This window comes from Poromitra crassiceps (genome assembly GCF_964638095.1).
Source record: "Poromitra crassiceps genome assembly, chromosome: 7".
Classification (NCBI taxonomy): Eukaryota; Metazoa; Chordata; class Actinopteri; order Beryciformes; family Melamphaidae; genus Poromitra; species Poromitra crassiceps.
This window is the reverse complement of record NC_139628.1, coordinates 34,624,572-34,647,812: the sequence shown is the minus strand read 5'-3', so window position 1 is coordinate 34,647,812 and position 23,241 is coordinate 34,624,572. Positions and strand designations below refer to the sequence as shown.

Below are 23,241 nucleotides of genomic sequence, written 5' to 3'. Positions count from 1 at the left end.
GATGGAGGTGATTTCATGCAGTCCTCACAAAGAAAATGACACGTGAAGTCAAAAATCTGAACCCTCTTGGATGGATTCTTCAGATGTGCTTCATTTGGTTTTGAAGCCTTCCACTTCACCAAGCGTGCTTCGTGAAGCGCGGCGCCAGACAAAAAGAAATCATCACGAATCACGAGCATGACAGCAGGGATGACGTCAATCTTTAATGGCGGATCCTGAAATGTCTTCATTTAACATTTTCATAAAAACCTCTCTTTTTGATCACCTTTTTTGGCTTCAAACAAACAAACCTCTGCAATTCACCGAAATACAGTTTCTCCTTACAGCGGCTAGAATACATAAATATCAACAGTACTGTATGCATTAGGAAAAGAAAAACACACACACACACATGCCGTGAACATGCACAGAACACACAGGTACTCACACAGCAGATTGAAACAATGAAGGAATATCATTTTTCCATTGACAAGAGGAGGGATCTTCATATTAATTTCCAGGATATTCTGTACCTTACTGTTGTCAAACACAAAATCAACAAGATCTTTCAAAGAGCATGTTTTTCTCTGGATTTCACAGTGAAATTATCTAGGTAAAAACAGTATTCATATCACATTCAATCATTCAAATAGGAAACCTAAAAAGAAGCTTCTCAAAGATTACCAAATGAATATACAATTAAAACTTACAATAATACTTACATTGAATTATAAGATGGGCACTTGTTAACATAATATCCATAAACACACACGCACACACACCATGTAAATACTTGTTCTAATAAACTTGATGCCCCATTTGGCTCGAAAATTGTGTCTGAAAAATCGCTCCAGAAATTGGGTTGATATACTGTATGTGCATATTCTGATATTCATTACAAATAGTGAATGTGTGATTCGACCAGTCCACTGATTGTAGACATTTTGATTTAAACGTTCTGTGGAAGATATCGTTTTCTAGTTCAGCTTCTGATTGTCACATCACTGTGAAAAATTATCCTTTGGACAGATCATCAAGTACAGGATCAGATCAAGTACAGGAATCACTATTTCCGTTTGTAAGAATAAGCCAAGGTTCACACCAGGCGCTATTCAGAAGCAGCGCTTAACAGAAGCCGAGTGCCATGCTAAACCGGTCACACCAGAAGCACTCTCTTTTCCTCAGCGCTGCCCTCCCCCCCGCTCACAACTTCCATTGACTTCATGCCTGGCAGCTCAGGTGCAGTGCCCTGCACGCTTGAAAAATTAGGAGAACCTGAAACTATCGCTGCAGCGTGGCGTGGAGCTGGTGTGAACTGGTCTCGCCTGTTAACAAGGACGCCAAAATGAAACTGCCATAGCGCTGCGTAGCTTCAGCGTGGCTTCGGCGTATGGTGTGAACGAGGGCTAAGACACTGTGAGAATGAGAATTTTGGCCTCAAAACGTCACAGAAATATTATTGTTCAGAGATATGTCATACATCAAAAAAGTTATTGCAGGCCAAGAAAACACAAGATTACAAAACATTGTTTTTCCCCCCCCAATCCAATCATTATGATATATATTCAAAATTTACAAAACCAGGTTGAATCACATCAGCTCCCTAAAAATAGACAAAAGAGAGAAATCGCTTAAAATGAATGATCCTTTCAGACACAGAGATACTCTTTGGAGTGACACCAAAAGAGACATGCAGCAAAAAAAAAAAAAAAAAAAAAATCATAAGAATTCCGATTGAGGACTACAAAGCAGTCAAAAGTGGAATAATTCCACTAGCCTAGATAGCTCTCCAGTGTAAGAAAAAGAAATGCCTTTGGTCTTTTGTTTGTCTATACCGTGCTGCTGTTCTGCTACACAAGGAAGGAGCAATCTCCTAATTATAGCAGGGCTCATCTTGCCATGCATCGCAGTCTCTGGGGTCGCTCTACCTTCACCAGCCATGGCTTGTTCCTGTCTCAGTGTCTCTCTGAGCGCGTCTTTTTCTCCCAGCTAACACATACCGTCACGTTAGATTGCAATGTCGCAGGAATGAGTCCGGAAGTATACTTCCGGGTTCTTCAGTGGAAAAGTCTCTGGGATTTAACATGGGGGTTTCGCTTAAATGCATAAAATAAGGTCTGTGGTTAACAAAAGTTTATGGGAACATGAATCTGGGTTCATGATAATCTTCACAAACGTGAATAACTTTTATGACCTTTGGAACTTAAATGCGTTTTGTTAGGCGATTTTTATAAAATGCTTCAAAATACATAAAAGTTATTCCCGTTTGTGAAGAGTATCATGCTGAACCCAAATTCGCCTTCCCATAAGCTTCTGTTAACCACAGACCTTATTTGATGCATTGCAGTGAAATCCCCTTTCTAAAACCCCATAGACTTTTCCCCTGAAGAACCAACATGGGGGCGATTTCTGGATAAAGCCTAGAAAAAGACGTCATCCCTGCGGCACTCTATTACCGAGGACGAGAGTCAACAACAATGGCTGCTCACTTGAACCAAAGCACGTCAGGTCAAACAAGGCAAGGGAATAGTCTGCTTGGCCTTAGTAATGCTTCTGCAGGCAAATACCTTGAGATACAGCCACGACCAAACCCAATCCACACAGTATAGGAAAGACAAGAGCAAAACCCACCAGACTGCTTTGGTATAGCAGGGTGGCTGTCCACTTTATAACGGCACAGATACGGAGGAAGAAATTAGTAGGAAAAGTTGAGGTTTTTAAACAAGTTCCTCGCACACTTTAGCACAACATCAACCAATCAAACACCATTTCAAACATTGTCTTGATTACAAAAATACCTTTTGTATTTCTTTAAAATATCTAAAAATGTACAGCATCCGTTTTTTTTGTCGTTTTCTTTGCAAAGTCATGCTTCAACATGTATTTAATAATCATAATAACATTAATATGAATGATATACAGAATAGCAATAATTATAGTCATATAATAACATTATTTGGTAGCGCTTTGGTCACACTCCCGTACAAGGCTTTTCCAAAATGGCTGCATAAATTTGTGCCCCACTCTCCTGGGCGGGGTTTGTCTCGATGCTTTTGCATGCACAGGACGCCAAGCGAGACACCCGCTCACTTCTGGCGAGTGGTCAGCAAAGGGCTTTCGCACCTCCGCCATGCGCGTCCAGTACCTTCCATGTAGGCGTCACAGGGAGTGTGGCCAAAGTGCCACCAGTACATCTGGAGTATGTAACAGTATAAAAAGAGGGCGGAGTTGGAGTTGGGGGGGGGGGGGGGGCTCGATGTGTGATGGAGGCGGGGGTCTAGTATGTCCTGAGGCCCACGAGGCTGCTGCTGCCTGAGAGAGAGAGAGAGAGAGAGAGAGAGGGAGACACACACACACACACACACACACACACACACACACACACACACACACACACACACACACACACACACACACACACAGACACAGACACACACACACACACACACACACACAGACACACACACACACACACACACACACACACACACACACAGACAGACACAGACAGAGGTTGCCATGGTCAATGCACCCAAACCATGTACAGTATACACTAATGAAAACAGAAAACACAGGGGGGAGGCGATGTGAAAGTGTTGTAAGACCACACACACGCACGCACGCACGCACGCACGCACGCACACACACACACACACACACACAGTATTGACACACAAAATCCAAATACACACACACATCACACCAAAAAACAAACATATTTTCTTATTTTCTCATCACTCAATTTCTCGCACATGCCTCTCTATGCCAGCAGGATGCCGAGACCACACACGCACGCACGCACGCACACGCACACACACACACACACACACACACACACAATCAGTTTGATCCCACAAATATCTGATTCTGGCTTTGTTTTTGAAAGCCTTCTGCGCTGAGCGACAGCTAAAGCGTACACAGGAGAAAGCCGACACAGTGTGAATACGGCTTGGCGTCTCTCCAGCTGACATGTCTCTGGCAGTGTGATATTGCCTCGACTGGGGATTTTCACAGCTTTTCTTCTTCTTCCGCAAATCGACACTTTCAAATCAAAGGGAAGAGGGTGTGATCTCCTCGCCGAGGGCGTTTCTGCCTGAACTCACCGACGGTCCGCTGCCCGGAGAGGCGCGGGCAGGTGGGTCCAGTCCTCCTGGTTTCTAATTGGACACGAGAAGCAAATCAGCAACGCCCGTCACGGCCGGCCACGCCCACCATCACACATCACGACCCTGAGGACACAGAGGAGAGGAGCATCACTGACCTGCACACACACACGTGCTCAGTGTGGAGGGGTCAGGAGAGGAGCATCACTGACCTGCACACACACACGTGCTGTGCTCAGTGTGGAGGGGCCAGGAGAGGAGCATCACTGACCTGCACACACACACGTGCTCAGTGTGGAGGGGTCAGGAGAGGAGCATCACTGACCTGCACACACACACGTGCTGAGTGTGGAGGGGTCAGGAGAGGAGCATCACTGACCTGCACACACACACGTGCTGAGTGTGGAGGGGTCAGGAGAGGAGCATCACTGACCTGCACACACACACGTGCTCAGTGTGGAGGGGTCAGGAGAGGAGCATCACTGACCTGCACACACACACGTGCTCAGTGTGGAGGGGTCAGGAGAGGAGCATCACTGACCTGCACACACACACGTGCTCAGTGCGGAGGGGTCAGGAGAGGAGCATCACTGACCTGCACACACACACGTGCTCAGTGTGGAGGGGTCAGGAGAGGAGCATCACTGACCTGCACACACACACGTGCTGAGTGTGGAGGGGTCAGGAAAAGACAGCGTTCACAAGAGTGTCAAGGACTGTTCAGTGTTTGTTTGTTTGTATTATTAGTAAATGTTTTTGTTTCTTTTTGTTTTGTTTTTCCTCCATTGTGTAACAGACGAGCCATTTGTGTGTTTGAAATTATAAAGTTCTATCTGACTTTTTCTTGGACTTCTTCACATATTCATGATTTTTGAACATTGCTTTATTTTTAACCAAAATAAATGTTTTTTTTTTAAGTAAAATAAAAGGTCAAATCTTGAATACCTCTTAACTGCACTCCACCCACACAGAACCTTATCATCCGAAACTCGCACACCGTTACGACAAAGAACCGCAGCAACAAACATGACGTCAACCGAGTAGAATATGAAATCCTTATGTTGGACTTCCTCCTGAATAACCTATCTCCCATGACCAATGGGAAAGGTCAAGCCTCCCCCAGATGTGTCACCGAAAATAGATATCATCTTGGAGGAGAGCGTGGTAACTGGGGGGTCCAAGTGGGGGAAGAAACTCTTTGAAACAATAAACAATTAGCAAAGCAAACATGACCATAAAGAGAGAGGAGAAAGAGAGAGAGAGAGAAGGAGAAAGAGAGGGAGAGAGAGAGAGAGAGAGAGAGAGAGAGAGAGAGACCGAGGCAGACAGACAAAGGAGGTTTTTGAGAATTGTTTTCTGAAGGTAACATGCCCGGGCACGGCTGGCCTAGCTAATGCCCTGTTGTGCGCTCAATCAAGGATGAGGGGAATCAATGCATGCATGATACGCTCAGCACACACAGCTAACTGCCAGACCGCCCTGTTTGTTCTGGCTGAGACACCAAGGTTAAAGATTGGGTTGATCATTGAACATGTCTTTGTGGATTAGGAAACGGTTTAGTGATTCGCAGGCTTAATGTGTTACATCCAATAACGTGGCCCGGGCGCCCGATGTGAGATAGGTAAACAAGTGCTGTTTGGGAATGTAGGGGGTGGGAGGTTGGGGGGTGACTTGGTTTCTCATGAATGTGCCGCGTACGGCTTCTCTTTTAGCTAAGCATCATGTAGCAACTGTTCCTGCCTGTTATCAGCGATTACAGCTAGACTGCGAGCACGCTCTAGCACAGGAGGAGAAGAGAGGGGAGAAGAGAGGAGAGGAGAGGGGAGGAGAGGAGGGGAGGGGAGAGGGGAGGAGAGGAGATGGGAGGGGAGGAGAGGGGATGGGAGGTGAGGAGAGGAGAGGAGAGAGGAGGGGAGGAGAGAGGAGGAGAGAAGAGGAGATGGGAGGGGAGGAGAGGGGATGGGAGGTGAGGAGAGGACCTTTACCTGTGCAACAGCACCTCCAGACCTTTACCTGTGCAGCAGCACGTCCAGACCTTTACCTGTGCAGCAGCACCTCCAGACCTTTACCTGTGCAACAGCACCTCCAGACCTTTACCTGTGCAACAGCACCTCCAGACCTTTACCTGTGCAGCAGCACCTCCAGACCTTTACCTGTGCAGCAGCACCTCCAGTCCTTTACCTGTGCAACAGCACCTCCAGACCTTTACCTGTGCAGCAGCACGTCCAGACCTTTACCTGTGCAGCAGTGCGGCCACGAAAAGCAGGCCAGGCCCAAGCTCCTTTAATCCAGACTAAAGCCTTTAGGCCCAGACTGTGTTTCTCACATGCCGGCAATAGCTGCTGGAGCGGGTGCTGATGAATGCAGCTGTTGACATGCATCTAGCTCCTCACATCCCAGCACAGGGACAAGGCCACAGTGTGGAACATTGCTGTGTGTGTGTGTGTGTGTGTGTGTGTGTGTGTGTGTGTGTGTGTGTGCATGCGTGCGTGCGTGTGTGTGTGTGTGTGTGTGTGCGTGTGTGCGCGTGTGTGCGTGTGTGCGATGTGTCAGTAGGGGGCGGTAGGGGGTTTGAGAATAAAGTCCCGTTTCCTTATTAGAGGGGGCCTCTGTAGTGGGAGTTAGTCCAAAGTTGCACAGGAACCACTGGTTTTGTCGGGCTATTGGCCAATAAGCTCCCCAGGGCAGGCAGCCAGACTACACACACGCACGCACGCACACACACACACTCACACACACACACACACACACACACACACACACACACACAGACACACACACGCTGCACTCAACCCCCCACCTTGTCTTGTCAGATGGAAAATCCGGATTACCTTGGCGTCCAGTTCACTAGGCATTAATGTCCACTATTACAGCAGGTTGTCTTTGGCTCTAACCCTGTGCTAAAGCATGAATGTCAAGTAGACTTAGGGCTGGGTACCGCTATTCAATACCTTCGAGGCAGTGGTTCCCAAACTGGAGGGACGCGTACCCCTAGGGGTACGTGGAGGTACTACACGGGGTACTCGAGAGAAAATTACGAATAAATCATGAAAATAAATGAAACATTCAAATGAATCTGCCCGGGAGGCACTAATTGCAACTCTTTCTTATTTTGTAATGTTATATTCTTCAAAAGATGGGTTATCATTGATTGTATTATTATGCTATAGTTTTCTCTTGCAGTTTTCTAAGCAAAATTTTGTAGACCCACTGCTTTATGGGCAGTGGGTCTTAACTGCTCTACACTCACAACCCACATTTTTACTTATCATTCAGTTGCGACCCAAGTTTCAGATTTTTGTTGCCTATGAACCCATAGAACTCATTCAGATGTCTTGAGGTGAGAGATCAAGGCACCCATTTGAAGTGTGTGTGTGTGTGTGTGTGTGTGTGTGTGTGTGTGTGTGTGTGTGTGTGTGCATAATATGTGTCGCAGTTGCCTATAATTATCACCGCGGCGCTGCTGATCGGAGATCCTGTGTGTGTGAGTGGACGTCGGCTCCACTGCGCGAGGCGGATGTGGGGATGTTGTTGTTTCATCAAAGGGGCGTGGCTAATATCCACTGGGGCAGCCTGACCGGCCAAATGACTTCCTCCCCCCGGCTTGATAGGGGAGTAATTATTTCCTCTCTTAACCCCTCCCTTCCTCCTTTAACCCAGTGGTTCTCAATGTGCGGTCTGGGGGCCACCAGGGTTCCTTGAGGGCGTTCCAGGGGGCCCCCAGCAAATTGACGACTTGTTAAACGTCACCATTATTTCATATAGAACAAGGTGACGAATTCACAATTAGCGAATGTAGAAGAACGACCTTTCGATCAAAGTTGCACTGTTATCTCTCTACCGACAACACAGATAGTCATGGAATCATGGAACAAGAAAAAATCATATCTAACAACAATAATAAAATGATTCTCATATTTGGGTTCAAGACAAAATAGTTACCGTAATCAAATTAGGTGTCCTTGATAAGAAAAAGCTTGAGAATCACTGCTTTACGCTTGGAAGAGAGAAATCCCCCCCCCCCCCCCCCCCCAAAAAAAAGGACACATGGACATTGTATTTCTCATACAGTTCTGCTCTCTCTCATCACAGTGTGTGACGCGGGGTTCAACAGCCCCGAGTGGATGTTAGCCTCCACGCAACCCCCTCCGCCTCCCACCCGCTCCCTGAGGGGGTCGGGGGAACATGTTTCTTCCTGTCCCGAGACATCGCGAGGGAGGGGTTTGGTGACTATGTGACTGGCGCTGACTACACACACACACACACACACACACACACACACACACACACACACACACACACACAGACACACACACACACACACACACACACACACACACACAGACACACACACACACACACACACACACACACACACAGAGACTAGAAGGGGATTTGCCCTGCTTTGCGGTTTTGTTTTTCTGCGAACACAACAGTGTTTGGTTTGTGTGAAGCGGGGGAGTGACCCAGGCACATGTGCTGCATCCGTATCCAAAAGACTTCTTCCGAGAAAACTGCTTTGTGTCCCGTCTACAGCGATGACCTCAACCTTTTTCATATCAAGGAACCCTTATTTAGTACACAGACCCCTAACCTGATGAGAATTTGTCTCCCAATCTTTTTTATCACGTTTTTTCTGCAAGAAATGACTGATTTTCCATGTTGTTTTATTAGTTTTTTTTGACTGCTCTATTGATTTAATTTTCTGCTCATTGTTATATTATTTATTATAGTCTCATGTTTTGCTTAGTCATGAAATACGGCTATATTTCATGCCAGTAAAGACAAACAGGGAGGAAAGAAAGTGTGGTGACAGGAGGGAATGAAACTCAATAAAATGATTTTCTTTTTTATCCGGTTTTTTAGGTTTTTCTCACATTTTCTCTCTAATTGTACTTGGCCCTATTCCCCTGCTGTCCCAGTCCCAGTTGTTGCTCCACCCCCTCTGCCCATGTGGGGAAAGTTGTAGACTAGCATGCTTCCTCCAATACATGTGCAGGACATAGCGCATGGGATGACCACGCTATTCCCTCAGTTCCCAATCCCCCTGAACGGGCGCCCCGACCTACCAGAGGGGGCACTACTGCAGCAACCAAGACGGCTTCCCACCCGCAGTCTCGGACCCAAATCTGAGAATATGTTTAGTGTTGGATATAGTCAAAATAGTAATTTTTCTACACTAGGCATCTCGTGCGGTATGCGCGCTCAATTCCTAGGGTCGCCCGCCCTGCAGCTCGCCAAGCTGGCCCTGCAGCTCGCATTATGCTCAGCTGCTGCGTGGCACTCGAGCAAATGTGATGTCACTGATGATGTCATAGACATTGTAACATCATCACTGATTATGTCATATACTGTACATTGTGACATCATCGTCAATGAATGACATCAACAGTGACATCATCGTCTATGACATTATCAGTGATGTCACTCGAGCAATTGTGGTTTTTGCTTACACTCGGGCAAATGTGACATGACTGATGATGTCACAATGTCTATGACATCATCAGTGATGATGGGCCAGGGGCGTAAAGTGGGAGGGGGGGGATCACACCCATTTTCGAACTCGATCTTCATTTTTATGTCAACTACACATTTGTAAAGTTTTGTGACTGCACCTTGCATGGTTTTTCCACTGTCGTGTTCGCAAAATTGGGGGGAAGGGCTTTGGGGGGGGGGCGGCCCCTTGCTTGAATCTGTCCACAGACATGCTGTATAAACCCACACACACACACACACACACACACACACACACACACACACACACACACACACACACACAGACTCACAAGGTGAAAACAATACCAACCGACGCTGTACGGCTGGTAATAATGTTGAAGTTTAACAATTCATCAGATTGTTGGGGACCCCCTGGAACCCCTAAAGGATCCATGGTGGTCCCTGGACCCCACGTTGAGAACCACTGGTCTATAGCAACAGTCATAAGTATTTATTTAGACAGGGAAGCTAAACTAATAGTAATTCAGCTGTCATTTATTTAAAATAAAGCCCCATCCTAAGCTGTGTTTTATTTGTTTTTAATAAAGTTTCCTAAAAAATATTCCTTCCGGCATGCCACAGTGCATATTGTGCACTTACGACGTCCCTGTTATTCTCCACTGTGTACTTCATGTCACGACGCAGAAATGCCAAAAAGCTTTTCAAATTAAAAAAAGTATTTCATCCTGCCAGGTCATGACAACGTGACAAACATCCCATAATATCTGCTCTACCGTACCAACAATATTATAAGGCGATATTAAATCTTTATTATGGTGGTGTGTTGGACCTGCGCACAGTGATAATAAACTTCCCCATCACATATAAGTACGATAAATATGAGGCATCCTTCCAACAGGCAGACATGTGTAACCAACGGCTCTGCTCCGGCACTAAGGCTACACAGTTAACCGTGTATAACCTCAAATCACAGTTATAATAATCATATAATACTTGCATCTCGGCATCATTAAAACATTTAATTTCATTTATGATGACCACATGATGAAGATGTTCATATAAGAAGCAAATAAAATAATTCCATTCCCCAAATCATGGAGACTAATATAATCGTGAGCACAGTATCTCGCAAAGTAATTGATATTAACATTTCAGCCATATTCGTACAGCCCCAGCCAGGGCTGATTCATTCAAATATCGGGTACCGGTGCTTGTTGCATATTCTGTTTGACTCGCTGCCTTTGATGCCAGAGATCAAGAAATGGGAGAAGCCGACCGGCTGCACCCTGCGACCTGAGTGTGTGTGTGTGTGTGTGTGTGTGTGTGTGTGTGTGTGTGTGTGTGTGGGTGGGTGGGTGGGGGTGGAGTTCCCCTTTAAACCGCAGCTTTTATGTCTCGTGACGATGTGGGCGGAGTCGGCATGGAGCTAATGACGAACAGAAACGTGACTAATTAGCTGGTTAATTGGGCGTGGGGGGGGGGGGGGAGTGTGGAGGGTTTCATGTGAGGTCTGAGGGCAAAAACCATAGACCGTATACAAATATGGACGTACAGTATTGGTTTGTGGACTCGCGTTTTGAAGCCTCGCGTTTGGGCATTTTCACCGTCGCCATCTTGTTTTTTTGGGAGACAGAAGTGACCATATGTGGACGACAAGAGCCGCAGCGCCGCCTGTTGTTGGTCCGTGATCGGCCAGCTGCGCGATCACTGGACAGGCGACCTGTCAATCACGCCCCAAAAACACCATGCTGTATTGAAGAAGACTTGAAACTGGCGGTTGAGACCATCAACTCATTAGGAAAGCTTTTACTGAGGTCATACATCAAGTGAGAAGTCGGGTCTTTTTGCAACACAATCTATATAAACAGATGAGTTATATAAAAAGTCAACCCCCGTACATTTGTTATGAACGGTGAAATTAGCTTTTTTTAACCAGGCTGTTGTAAACAGGTTTATTTCTGCTGTAAAGTTGGGCATTTTAACATGTGGCGGCGGTCTATGGGGATTGACTCGCTCTTGCAGTCAGCCTCAAGTAGCCATTCGAGGAACTGCAGTTTTTGGCACTTCCACGTTTGCTTACTTTTTTCAGGGCCGGAGGTTGCCATTTGGCAAAAACACGAACGGGTGGGCATCGGCTGCTCCGTACGCTCCGGTCACGTGACTCTACTGACACTGTGTGTGCTATCTCTCACTAATGTTTAGGAACATCTCCGTGCCTGTTTACGCCAAGTGTCATAACATTTACTAAAGACATTTACTACTTTTCACTGCACGGTACAATGTATACCTCTTCGTCATAGCACTGTGTGAGTGTGTGTGTGTGTGTGTGTGTGTGTGTGTGTGTGCGTGTGTGTGTGTGTGTGATGTGTGTGTGTGTGTGTGTGTGTGTGTGTGTGTGTGTGTGTGTTGTTACTCACACATACTTCAGCAGAACTGCCTGGACTTCCATCCCTGAGGAGTTCCATCTGCAGGTGGGAGCCAACGAATCTAAACACAGACAAACACACACGTGGGCGTGCACACACACACACACACACACACACACACACACACACACACACACACACACACAAATGCCATGAATACATACAATTCTCATACAAACTAGATCATGCAAAATTTTCTCATTGTTTTGTGTTTGCTGTCCTCGCCATGCCCCGCCCCCTTGCAACGCATCTGCCCATGCAGCCCCAATCGGCAATGTGTATAGGACGTCTCTAGGTGGTTGCAAGGGTGTAGTAACTAGTCTCTTAAAACAGACTGTCTCATCTACATCCAGCGAATGCAGCTAAACAGTCTGTACTTTACACCCCCAGAACATGCACAAGGAAGTTGGGAAAAAAACCTTCAGACAGGAAGGAAGTTCGACGGAATCCGACCAATCACGACACGTGTGTCCACGAAAAATGCGGCATATTGGATTCTGATTGGACTAATGAGCGGAAGACCCGCCTTTCTGCGATTCTGATTGGACTAATGAGCGGAAGACCCGCCTTTCTGCTTCCCATTCCGGGTGGCGCATGCTTCTCCCCCACAAATTACAGACGGTATGGCGGAAGCATTTGAAAATTGCGGAAGCCAACTCGTCTGTTCTAAGAGACTATGTAGTAACTGGTTGCTAGAGTGCTTCCGGCTGGTCGCTAGGGCGTTTGTAGATGGTTGCTAGGGTGGACTAAGTAATTGTGGGCGGGCCTATCTGAGTAGAAGCGGGAGGAGCCAAGGAATCCAGGGGTACAGTTCAAAAGTTATGGACAAAAAAGTAAAGAGGGCTGTTAAAGCGCATCGATCAGGTCAATAGGTGTATTTTTTTTAGATCACAGCAATGAGTAAAAGTGGGGTGAGCCAAAGAAACCAGGGAAAAAATAATTTTGATTGTAGAAGCTAGGGTTCCGAAGTTATGGACCAAAACGTAAAGAGGAATATCGATAATATACGAATAGCGCCCAGACCGCTCGATGAAACTCTTAGCAAAGTCATGGCATACCTGTCATCAATGAGCCGCACGTTTTGAGGTCTTGCATGTCTATGTAGTGTGAAAAATGTGGGAGTTTTGGCAGATTGAAAAATATGAGTTTATAGATTGTGCCTTGCTTTCAGCAAGCACAATAATAATGGTTAAATTGATCAGATGTTTTTTGTCACTCCACTATGATTGACAGTTTACTGACAGACACTTTTCTATGTATTTGATGTAGACTGAAGTATGTCAAACAGCAATATGTGGCTATCTTGGCTCAATTTTTTAGTGTCTATGGGATCAAATAATAGCTCCAGGAATTCAGTGAGGGAGGCACCTTTTCCAAGCTTTGTCTAAGGGGAGGCCTTAGGGGAGGTCTAAGGGGAGGCCAGTCTCAGACTTTGAAAACCCCTGCTCTAAACGATATTTTCTAACGGTTCAGTTACTAACGTTAACTAGCAAGTCAATAACTATTCTCATAAGGCAGTTGATCAACTAGGGAGCTGAAGCTGAGATCACAAACAGATATATATATACAGTATAGGCCTATAATGCGCTGCAGGACTGCACAGAATCTCGATTTGTATATACCGTAAATTCCGGACTATAAGACGCACCGGTGTATAAGCCGCGGGACCAAAATTGACTATTTTTTTCTTCTATAAGCCGCACCGGTCTATAAGCCGCGGGTGTTTTGATGTTTAATTACCATATGAAAGGGTTCGTGCACAGAGAGGAATGTCGGGAAAGCGATGGCTGTTTGGGGAAGCTCCCATTTATTAACATTTCAACAAAACAAAACAAAAGTCAGGTCACTAATCCCCAGACAAAATCACACAACAATAGGCTATATGTGCAGCAAACCTGTAACCAGAGAAGTCAAGTCACTAATGCTCGTCTTCCTCTTCTTCCTGCGTACTGAAACCACCAAAGTCCTCATCTTCAGTGTCGGAAACGAACAGGTTCAGGGTGGCTTCGTCAACCACTCTCCTCTCTCCTTCATTGTCACTCAAAACCAACGAACTCCTCTTCATCTATAGCTGTGTTTCCATTACAGTTTTTCGCAAAAGAATTGCGATATTTCTACAACTTCGACAATGTACAATTGCGACTTGTAGGCGTTTCCATTGAAGTTGCGTTTGAGTGATTCCCCGTTGCAGCAGCTGCCACAGTGATTACGCACGGGGATCTGCCCCATATCCCGTCCCCTCCATGCTCAAATCCAACCAATGGTCAATGGAAATCCCAACATGAAGTTACAATGCATATAAACGAGCCTGATTATCAATTCAAAAGAAAATGAGTCGCAAAATGTTGCTGGCTGCGTGAATGCAGTCAGCGCGACAGGCAGAGGAAAAAAGGTAGCCTAATAGCCTACAACTGGTCCGATTTAGAGATGGAGGGGGGAAAAGGCTGATTTGGTTCTATAATTGCACCTGAAACGTGTGCAATGTATTAGCCTACTCACAGTCACTGTATTCACTTCAGACAGCACCACCGCACCAGTGTGTGCTTTTCATCCTCTCATCTCGCCGCTGTGCCAAATGCGCGCACACAGGCAGCCTGCTGTCACCATGGACCGATTTCTGCCATTAAACATTATCTAATTTGCCCGGCTACACTTTTGCACAACACTCGTCTTTCTGCTAGGTAGCGTTGCTTCAAAGTTTTCCACTTGCTGCGGAGGTTTTGACACGGCTATCGAACCTTACTTACCAAACTTATTTTCCGCTCCTTTTCCAAGGGATAATATGGGTCACATGACGTGCAAATGCGAAAAATGTGTTTCCATTACACTTTTGCGATAAACTGCTATATCGACACGTCTGAAAAACCACCTCATGATCATCTACTGCTCGTTCTCATGCTGTCGAGAACGAGCAAAGCTTTTTTTTTGGTGAAAGAATCCTCCAGGGCGCTTCTTGTTAACAGTCCGAGTGAGTGGCAGGTCGAACGTCAAAGGCACTTCATCCATATTTATGATCTGCTCCGGTTCGATGGAATATTCCTTGATCTTCCTTTGTGTGAATTCGCCGAAGTTTGTGATTTTCTCCTGGTAGTCGGGGGAGGGAGTTGATGGGCTTGTGGCCGTTTGCTTACCGTAATTACCATATGTAAGTGGTCACGCACAGAGGGGATTGTCGGGAAAGAGATGGCTGTTTGAGGAAGCTCCCATTTACCGTATTACCGTAACATTTCAACAAAACAACATAACACAACACCACCGTTGTTTATTTTTACAGTGCACACAGTGTCCGCGGTGTGGTGAAAAGAGGGCAAGAGAGGAAATTAAAACAGAAGTGGATTTATAGTTAGAAAGAGTGCTAAAAAAGAGAGATTTTCTTTTTTTTTTTTTTTTTTTTTCTGAAAAAATCCATAGATAAGACGCACCGTTATATAAGCCGCAGGGGCCAAAAAACGGGAAAAAAGCCGCGGCTTATAGTCCGGAATTTACGGTAATATATACAAATCGAGATTGTGTGTATAAAAAAATAGTATTTTTTTATATCTCATGTCAGCATCTGCTCCCGTCAACCTGTCATTCAGAAGAGACTGAGCGACGCTAACATCACCCTTAACCCTGCACTGAAATCACAAAGCCACATTCTCTCTCTGCATGTCAGTGTGTGTGTGTGTGTGTGTGTGTGTGTGTGTGTGTGTGTGTGTGTGTCTGTCAGTGTGTGTGTGTGTGTGTGTGTGTGTGTGTGTGTGTGTGTCTGTCTGTCAGTGTGTGTGTGTGTGTGTGTGTGTGTGTGTGTGTGTGTGTGTGTGTGTGTGTGTGTGTGTGTGTCTGTCAGTGTGTGTGCTTGCTTGTGTGTGCTCCCATGAGACAACGCCAGCTAGGCAGATTCAACCCCGGCTTATTTAGAATGCTGACATCACCAGAGATTCAGCTCCAGTGTCTTTGCTAGCGGCCCTTACACTGAAATAACCTCACAGAGCGTCTGCGTTGCATATGGAAATATGTACAGCAGCCACTGAAGCGCCTCTAATATTCCAAGATGAAAATCAGGAGGCAACTGGATGAAAAGACCTGTAGGGTGACGCCAGACGCCGCAATCCTATGAGCTTAAAATACAGCAAAGAGCTGAGAATCTGTGACCCGAGGATCAATGCGAGCTTTGGAAAATAATCACACACAAGAAAGTGTGATCTGATATTGTGATCTCCTCAGGGCAAGCCACTGAAGCCAGCACTAAATAGCCTTCATGAGAAGAATTTCAAGAGATCGATAATGGACTCCTATGTAAACTCGCAGTAGAGCCGCGCAGATTAGAAAAACCTAGATAATTGGGGCATTGGTTGGGGCCAGTGGAGAATCCCAGCATTTCATTAATGAAATAGGATGATGTTCAGATGAGTGATGCAAACCTTTCAGACAGCTGAAGGTTTGAATCAAACAGTCCGGATAATGCCAGTAATTGGATAATGCCACTAATTGGGACACAGAATTCACAGTTCGACTAGACACGAGTTTGTTTTTGATGTTTAAAAGTTGCACTCTCACATCTTCATTTGACTTCAACTTCATATTTTCCTGGGCCTTGATTGGTTGACTGGACCCAGGTTCAGTATGATGTATGCTGATACTGACTGGGCGGCGTGAAGGAATTTGCGATGCTATAGACTTATAGATTCCTTGGGGAGGGAGACTGTCAACTAGGCCTCTTCGCTCTGTAGCTGATGAATCTTCTTCAAAACAGCACAGACTTTTCAAATCCTGCTAATGATCGGATTTATTCTTATACCAGAGCTGCACTCAACTCGAAACAACACATATTTAACGGGCAGGACTGGAAAGAGATTTTATACAACGTTCATTACGACAATTCAGAAACTAGCATGATAGTCTAAGGGCATATAGAGTGATGACGTATTTTCGTAGTCCAACCCGGAAGTTAGCATCGCCCCGGTTCCCTTGACAAAAAGTCAATGGGGTTGTTCCATTGGAGTTTACTTACCAGTACTTACCAGTTTTGTTCATCAAAATAATCTTCAATAAATGAACATCACTTTTATTATTTTTGAAGCATAAATGCAATCGCCAGACATACGGTGATGCACAGAGCTCATTGCCACAGATATTTTCTGCAAGTATCCCAAAGCCAATGGAAAAATCCCATTGTTGTTTTTGTTTGTTTGTTTTTCTGAGGGAACCTGGGCCGTGCTAACTTTAGGGTTGAGGGAACCAGGGCCATGCTAACTTTAGGGTTGAGGGAACCAGGGCCATGCTAACTTTAGGGTTGAGGGAACCAGGGCCATGCTAACTTTAGGGTTGAGGGAACCAGGGCCATGCTAACTTTAGGGTTGAGGGAACCAGGGCCATGCTAACTTTAGGGTTGAGGGAACCAGGGCCATGCTAACTTTAGGGTTGAGGGAACCAGGGCCATGCTAACTTTAGGGTTGGCCTACAAAAATATGTCATCCCTGCAGCACTCTTGCCTTTTAATGCTGACTGTTTATGATTGCGAGCCAATGAGGAGCCATGGAAAACGGCAAACGGATGAGACTGGGTGGTCTGTGGGGGGGGGCGGGCGATCTGCCAGTAAGTCAACTTGCTTCAGGAGTTTTGTATAGAACCAAGTGTCTTATTCTGACTTGTTTCAAGATATTGACACTCACTTGTTTGTCAAAGAACATCCCGGCACAAGTGAAGCTGCCCTGAAAAGTCATCTCACTCTTTGGAGAGTGAAGATCTGAAGGCTGAATACGACTCGTTAAGGTGGATGTGTTTTTCGCAGGATGGAGCGGAGAGTGATTTTCGGGAGGCGGACAGCGGCAGTTTTGGGTACGGAGGCCGGGGGGAGGAGGAGGGCAGTGGGTGAGGTCGGCGGGTTACCTGAGCGTGGAGCGAGGAGGGGTAGGTGAAAGCGGGCGGCAGGGCGGCTGACAGCTCCGCCGGGTACAGCGGGTATGACGCCCACACGTCTGGGCTGCTGGGATAAAGAGCAGGCACTGTGAGCTCATCTGTGGAAAGAAGAAGACGAAGAGGAGTGGGGTGAGGAGAGTGACCAGTGTGACGGGTGGGTGGGGGGGGCTTACAGAGACTGGGTGGGAGGTGGTGGTGGTGGTGGAGGTTGGAGGTGGAGGTGGAGGTGCACTATGGGTGAGTACCAGTTATCTGAAGCACTTTCCTCTTGTTCCCTTTTGGAATAGTTTGTCCAAAAATGAAAATTCTGTCATCATCTAGTTCCCCTCACGCAGGTTGAAACACAGGTGAAATTTGTTTGTCTATATAACACACAGGGAGGTTCAGGTTGCCAGTACAATTTGCACTAAATATGGTGTAAATAGGTATTTTTGGAACTCTGAAGAAGAACTGGTCCCCCCACTGACTTCAGTTGTTTTGGAGATGGCTGCTATGGAGTTGTGTTTCAACTGGCATGAAGGTGAGTTAGATGATGACTGCATTTTCATTTTTGGGTGAACTGTTCCTTTAAGTCTGTCATTCAGTCGAAAAGGAGAGGAAACCATCTCAGATACGGTGATTTACCCACACTGAGTCCCGTATAGAGTGATTGTAAAAATAAAAGACAGAGCTAACGTAGTAGAGCAAGGTGCCCGAGTGAAGAGAGAGCGGTGGTAATAGTGAGGCGCAGAGTGGCACAGACGACTGAGCAGAGTTTGGGGTCAAAAAGAAACTCAAAAGTTCAAAAGCAGAATTAGAAGGGGGGGTGGGGTGGGGGGGGGGGGGGATCAGCTGTAAGCTTCTCCCGCGAGAACCATTGGATTCAAGGAGCGTTTTCCCCCGCGCTCTCCGTGTCTCCTGCTAAACTGTTTATCAAAGCACCATCAGAAAAAAGAGCTGATTTAAACAACCCTTATCAGAAAATGACGGCAATTTCGCTGCTGGTTATTGCGTCATGGTGTCATTAATCGTTTCCTTCCATTTTCCACTGGGACTCGACTACGCACGCCCGCTCTCTGGCAACAAGATCCCAGATAAGAGTGGCTTGGTCATTCGGGAAGAATGTACAACCACAGCTGGCCTATGTTCAACTATCAGCGTCTGCTTCTCGAGGAATACTTCACCCTTTGGCCAAATATTTAACTCGATGCAAAAGAACGTGCAGGGCGACATCGGCAACTTCCACGCGCGCTTAGTTAGGACTCAAAGGTTTGCTTCCAAATAAGTACGGCTACCGCTAATGGTGACCATGTTTATGAGACATTCATCTATAAAGTGTCACTATAGAGAGAAAGGTCTCGAAAATCAAGTTAAGCTGTTTATGGCCGAAAGCACATTCAAACTAAGCAGAACTTGATTTCAAAGTAAACCTTTTGCATGGGTGTTTGGACAGGAGTCATTTTAGACGGCCGATTCCTGAGAGGACGAGCACTAACATTGTCCCACAAAACGACACCATGTCAGTGCAAGGAGCCTCTGAAGAAGGAAGAGACATTACTAACGTCGCCGCGTTTGAATTCTGCATCGGGGCCAGTTCTGTTGAAGTTAAAGGAGGCGGGCATGGAAAGTCCCGCTATAAACCATCATATCTGTTAGGGGTGGGGGAAAAAAATCGATTCACCTAAGTATCGCGATTTTTAATGTCACGATTTTTTGAATCTATCTTTTATTCCAGAATCGATAATCGCCACAAAAAAAAAAAAAACAAAAAAAAAACTATTTTTTTTTTTGGTGCTTGCAGTCAGGCCACTCACTGAACAGCAGGCCAGGCGCCGCCTACTGGTTTACTAGTGGTTTTATTACTTTATTAGTTAGTCTGAAGTAATAATTACACTTCAGGGTTAAAGTGGGTGCATCTCATTGTAAAATTGGACTTCAAACGGCCCAAATCTGGCTTCAAACGGCCCAAATTGGGCTTCAAACGGCCCAAATTTCACGCGCATCGGCCCATATCGGCCTGGCCTGCTTGGTATCTAATGCCCGGCCTGAATTATGACCCCAGTCCGCCCCTGTTTTTAACTATATCGCCCAGCCCTACTCATGATATATAATATACAGTCTCTAGTGTATGATTAAACTTTTCCCATGTTCTAATCTAGTGTAAAAAGCAAACAAACTGAAAAAAGAAAAGAAAAAAATAAACAAAAATCGCAATAAATCGTAATATCGAATCGCAATAATCGTAGAATCGCAATACTTAAGAATCGCAATATAAATCGAATCGGCACCCAAGAATCGTGATAGTATCGAATCGGGAGATAAGTGAATCGCCACAGCCCTAATATCTGTGTTGTTTCACCTTTACATGAAAAATGCTTCCACCAGATGAAAGAAAACACATTATATAAAGGTCGGACCTGCCCCGTTTGGTCATGAATGTCATGATGTAGTTATAGCTAATCTAGCTATCTTGGACAAAACAGGGGCTTGAGTTGAGCTATATATACAGCTTGTGGACAGAACCATGATCTGTTTGGAGGCCAATAATAAGGAAAACTAACACACACACACACACACACACACACACTCACATACACACACACACACACACACACACCTACACACACACACACACACACACACCTACACACGCACGCACGCACGCACGCACGCACGCACGCACACACACACACACACACACACACACAAAAACATCAGTCAACATGTTTCTTTAATCTGGTGGAAGCATTTTTTCAATCAAAGGTGAAACAACACAGATATGATGGTTTATAGTGGGACTTTCCAGGCCCGCCCCTTTAACTGTCCCCAAAGTCTGGCCTCAATGCAACAATTTGAACGCCGTGACGTTAGTGATGTCTCTTCCTTCTTCATAGGTTCCTTGTTCCTTGCTGAGGGGAAAGTGTCATATACCATTACAACAAACAAACAAACAAACAAACAAACAAACAAACAAACAAACAAACAAACAAACAAACCAAAAAAACACCTATGTATTACCAGTCAAAAGTTTTGGACCCATCTGACTGAATGTATGTTTTCCATTATCTTAAAGCCATTTTGATCTAAAGTCTTATGTTGAAATCACCTTGAGAAAGGCCAGTTTGGCCGAAACATGTCGGTGGAAGCCATATTTTATTAAAGGCTTTTTAAAATATTCTTGAAGAGTTGCCTTGGACTTCCTTTGTTCTTTCTTATGTTGAAATGCTTTGAAATTTGTTTCTTTCCCAAGCATTTGCCTTTCCATCAAGACAAAGGGCGGCTACTTTAAACAATCTAAAATATAAGATAGATTTTGTGTTATTGCATAGTTTTACTGTTATTCTAAAATGTGGAAAATAGCAAAAATAAGGACAAATCTGTCCAAACCTGACTGGTGGTAGTGTACTTTTTAGCAGACACCGGCACCAGTTGTAGTCACCGCTGGAACACAAACACTACTCTGGCAAAAAACCCATCAGTAAAACGGAAGACAACTGTCCCCGCCACGTCACAAACGAGGAGCACTCACATGGGTCTCTGCTGATGAACTGTGGCCCGGGGCTCTGCTGGTTGGGAGTGGGGTTGGGAGTGCCAACCAGCTTGTTCTTGGCCATCTTGGTGTTGGCCTTGGCGAATTCCAGCCGCAGGGTCTGGGGGATCTCCGGATCAAATCGAACCCCCTGAGATCAAAGATGAGACGAGGGGACGGCTCAGCAAAAGCAAAAGCAAAAGAAATGCTTTCATGTCAAGCGGTTTCTCTGTGGTCTGTGGAATACTTGGATCATCTCATCAAAGAAGCTCAAACATCATATAACTCTGTCGGCGTATTGATGTAGTAATTGATATTTTGGTTCTTCTGTGATGTGATGAAGTGAAACTGGGCGAGGTTGAACGGTGAAAGCAGATATGGAATTGTTTAAAGGAATAGTTCGCCCCAAAAATGAGAATTCTGTCATACTCCACCTCATGCCAAATGAAACCCAGGTGAAGGTTGTTAGTCCATATAACACACACACAGGCAGGTTGCCAGCACATCGTAGCAACCTTCTCCAAAACAACTGAAGTCAATGGAGACCTAGTTCCAGCAACAGCCAAACAATCACACTGTGAATAGAGATTTGACCTATACACCAATATTTGTTGCAAATCAATCATGTGTAATTGAGATTTGCACTAAAGTATGTCATAAATATAGGTCTTTTTGGAACTCTTTGTGGAAGAACTGGTCCCCAGTCCCCACTTTTGTAGAAGGCTGCTATGGAGTTGTGCTGGCAGCCTCCCTGTGTGTTATATGGACAAACATCACCTGTGTTTCAACGGGCATGAGAGTGAGTACCACAGACGTTAACTCATCTAACCTGGCCGTCTTACTGCCTTAAGGCCGTGGCAGCAGTGGGTGGGGCTTTTGTAAAGAACAAAGAAATCATTTAAATAACAAAAGCCCCACCCACTTTTACGGCTGTGGCAGTACTGCAGCAAAGTGGCCAAACTAATTGACTAACTGTAGGGGATTTTTTTTTTGGGGTGAAGTATTCATTTATTATTGATCATTTATTCAAATGTGGTGATAGAAAGATGCCTCTGTTATATATACCGGTATATATATATATATATATATATATATATATATATATATATATATATATATATATATATATATATATATACCGTATATATATATATATATTTATTTGTAAATATATAATCTCATCATATGTGTAACATTCATAGATCACTCCAATAAATACAGTTTGGCTTGAGGAAGAAATACATACATTTGTTTGCAGATACACAGCATGTATTCAGCTCATATATTCTACAACATGTTTCAGATGTTTTATTATGCAAATCAAAGTTGTAAAAGTATTTGCTCAGAACACATTTGGACATCACATCTGTCCCAGCACAAGTATGATTATTGCAGATGTTTTCTCCTTCCCGGCAACTTTGTTTGTTTGTGTCTGGTCTTCCTGAAACGTCATCAAGAAGACGTTTTGCTTTGAGTAAGACTAGGTTACAGATGACATCAGTAAATTCAACTGTACTTCACACTCCCCGACAACATCAGCCCGTTTTTCCCCACTGGAGTGACATCCATGACATCATCAATTGATATGTTTGCTGTCTTGTGATGTTGGCAGATAATCATTTAGACCAGGGGTTTTCAAAGTCTGAGACTGTGGGCCTCCCCTCAGAGAAAGCCTGGAAAAAGGTGCCCCCCCCCCCCCCCCCCCCCGTTCCTCTGGGATGCCTATGGGATCATGATTGTTACTGTATTTGATCCCTTAGACACTCAACAATGGAGCCAACATAGCCTCATGTTGCTTCAGAGTACACCAAAATAACTGTAACTCTGAACTATCTCAATGTCATATTTTTTCACTTCCATTCACAGA

At 45.1% G+C, this 23,241-nt stretch overlaps 1 protein-coding gene across 2 annotated transcripts in view; it reads right to left on the bottom strand.

Moving 5' to 3' along the window:
• Nucleotides 1–3,175: 3,175 nt before the first annotated feature.
• Nucleotides 3,176–23,241, bottom strand: part of rbpms (RNA binding protein, mRNA processing factor) — a 48,999-nt gene continuing 28,933 nt past the window's right edge. Inside the window, exons 5-9 of one of the 2 annotated variants that reach the window (XM_083639890.1) lie at nucleotides 21,375–21,525; nucleotides 17,837–17,964; nucleotides 11,957–12,026; nucleotides 4,083–4,208; nucleotides 3,176–3,291 (exon numbers count right to left, since the gene is read on the bottom strand). In XM_083639890.1, coding sequence (XP_083496016.1) covers nucleotides 11,964–12,026; nucleotides 17,837–17,964; nucleotides 21,375–21,525 — 342 coding nt within the window. In that variant the 3' untranslated portion in view covers nucleotides 3,176–3,291; nucleotides 4,083–4,208; nucleotides 11,957–11,963. The remainder of the gene's footprint in view (nucleotides 3,292–4,082; nucleotides 4,209–11,956; nucleotides 12,027–17,836; nucleotides 17,965–21,374; nucleotides 21,526–23,241) is intronic. The other variant, XM_083639891.1, reaches the window with a different exon arrangement.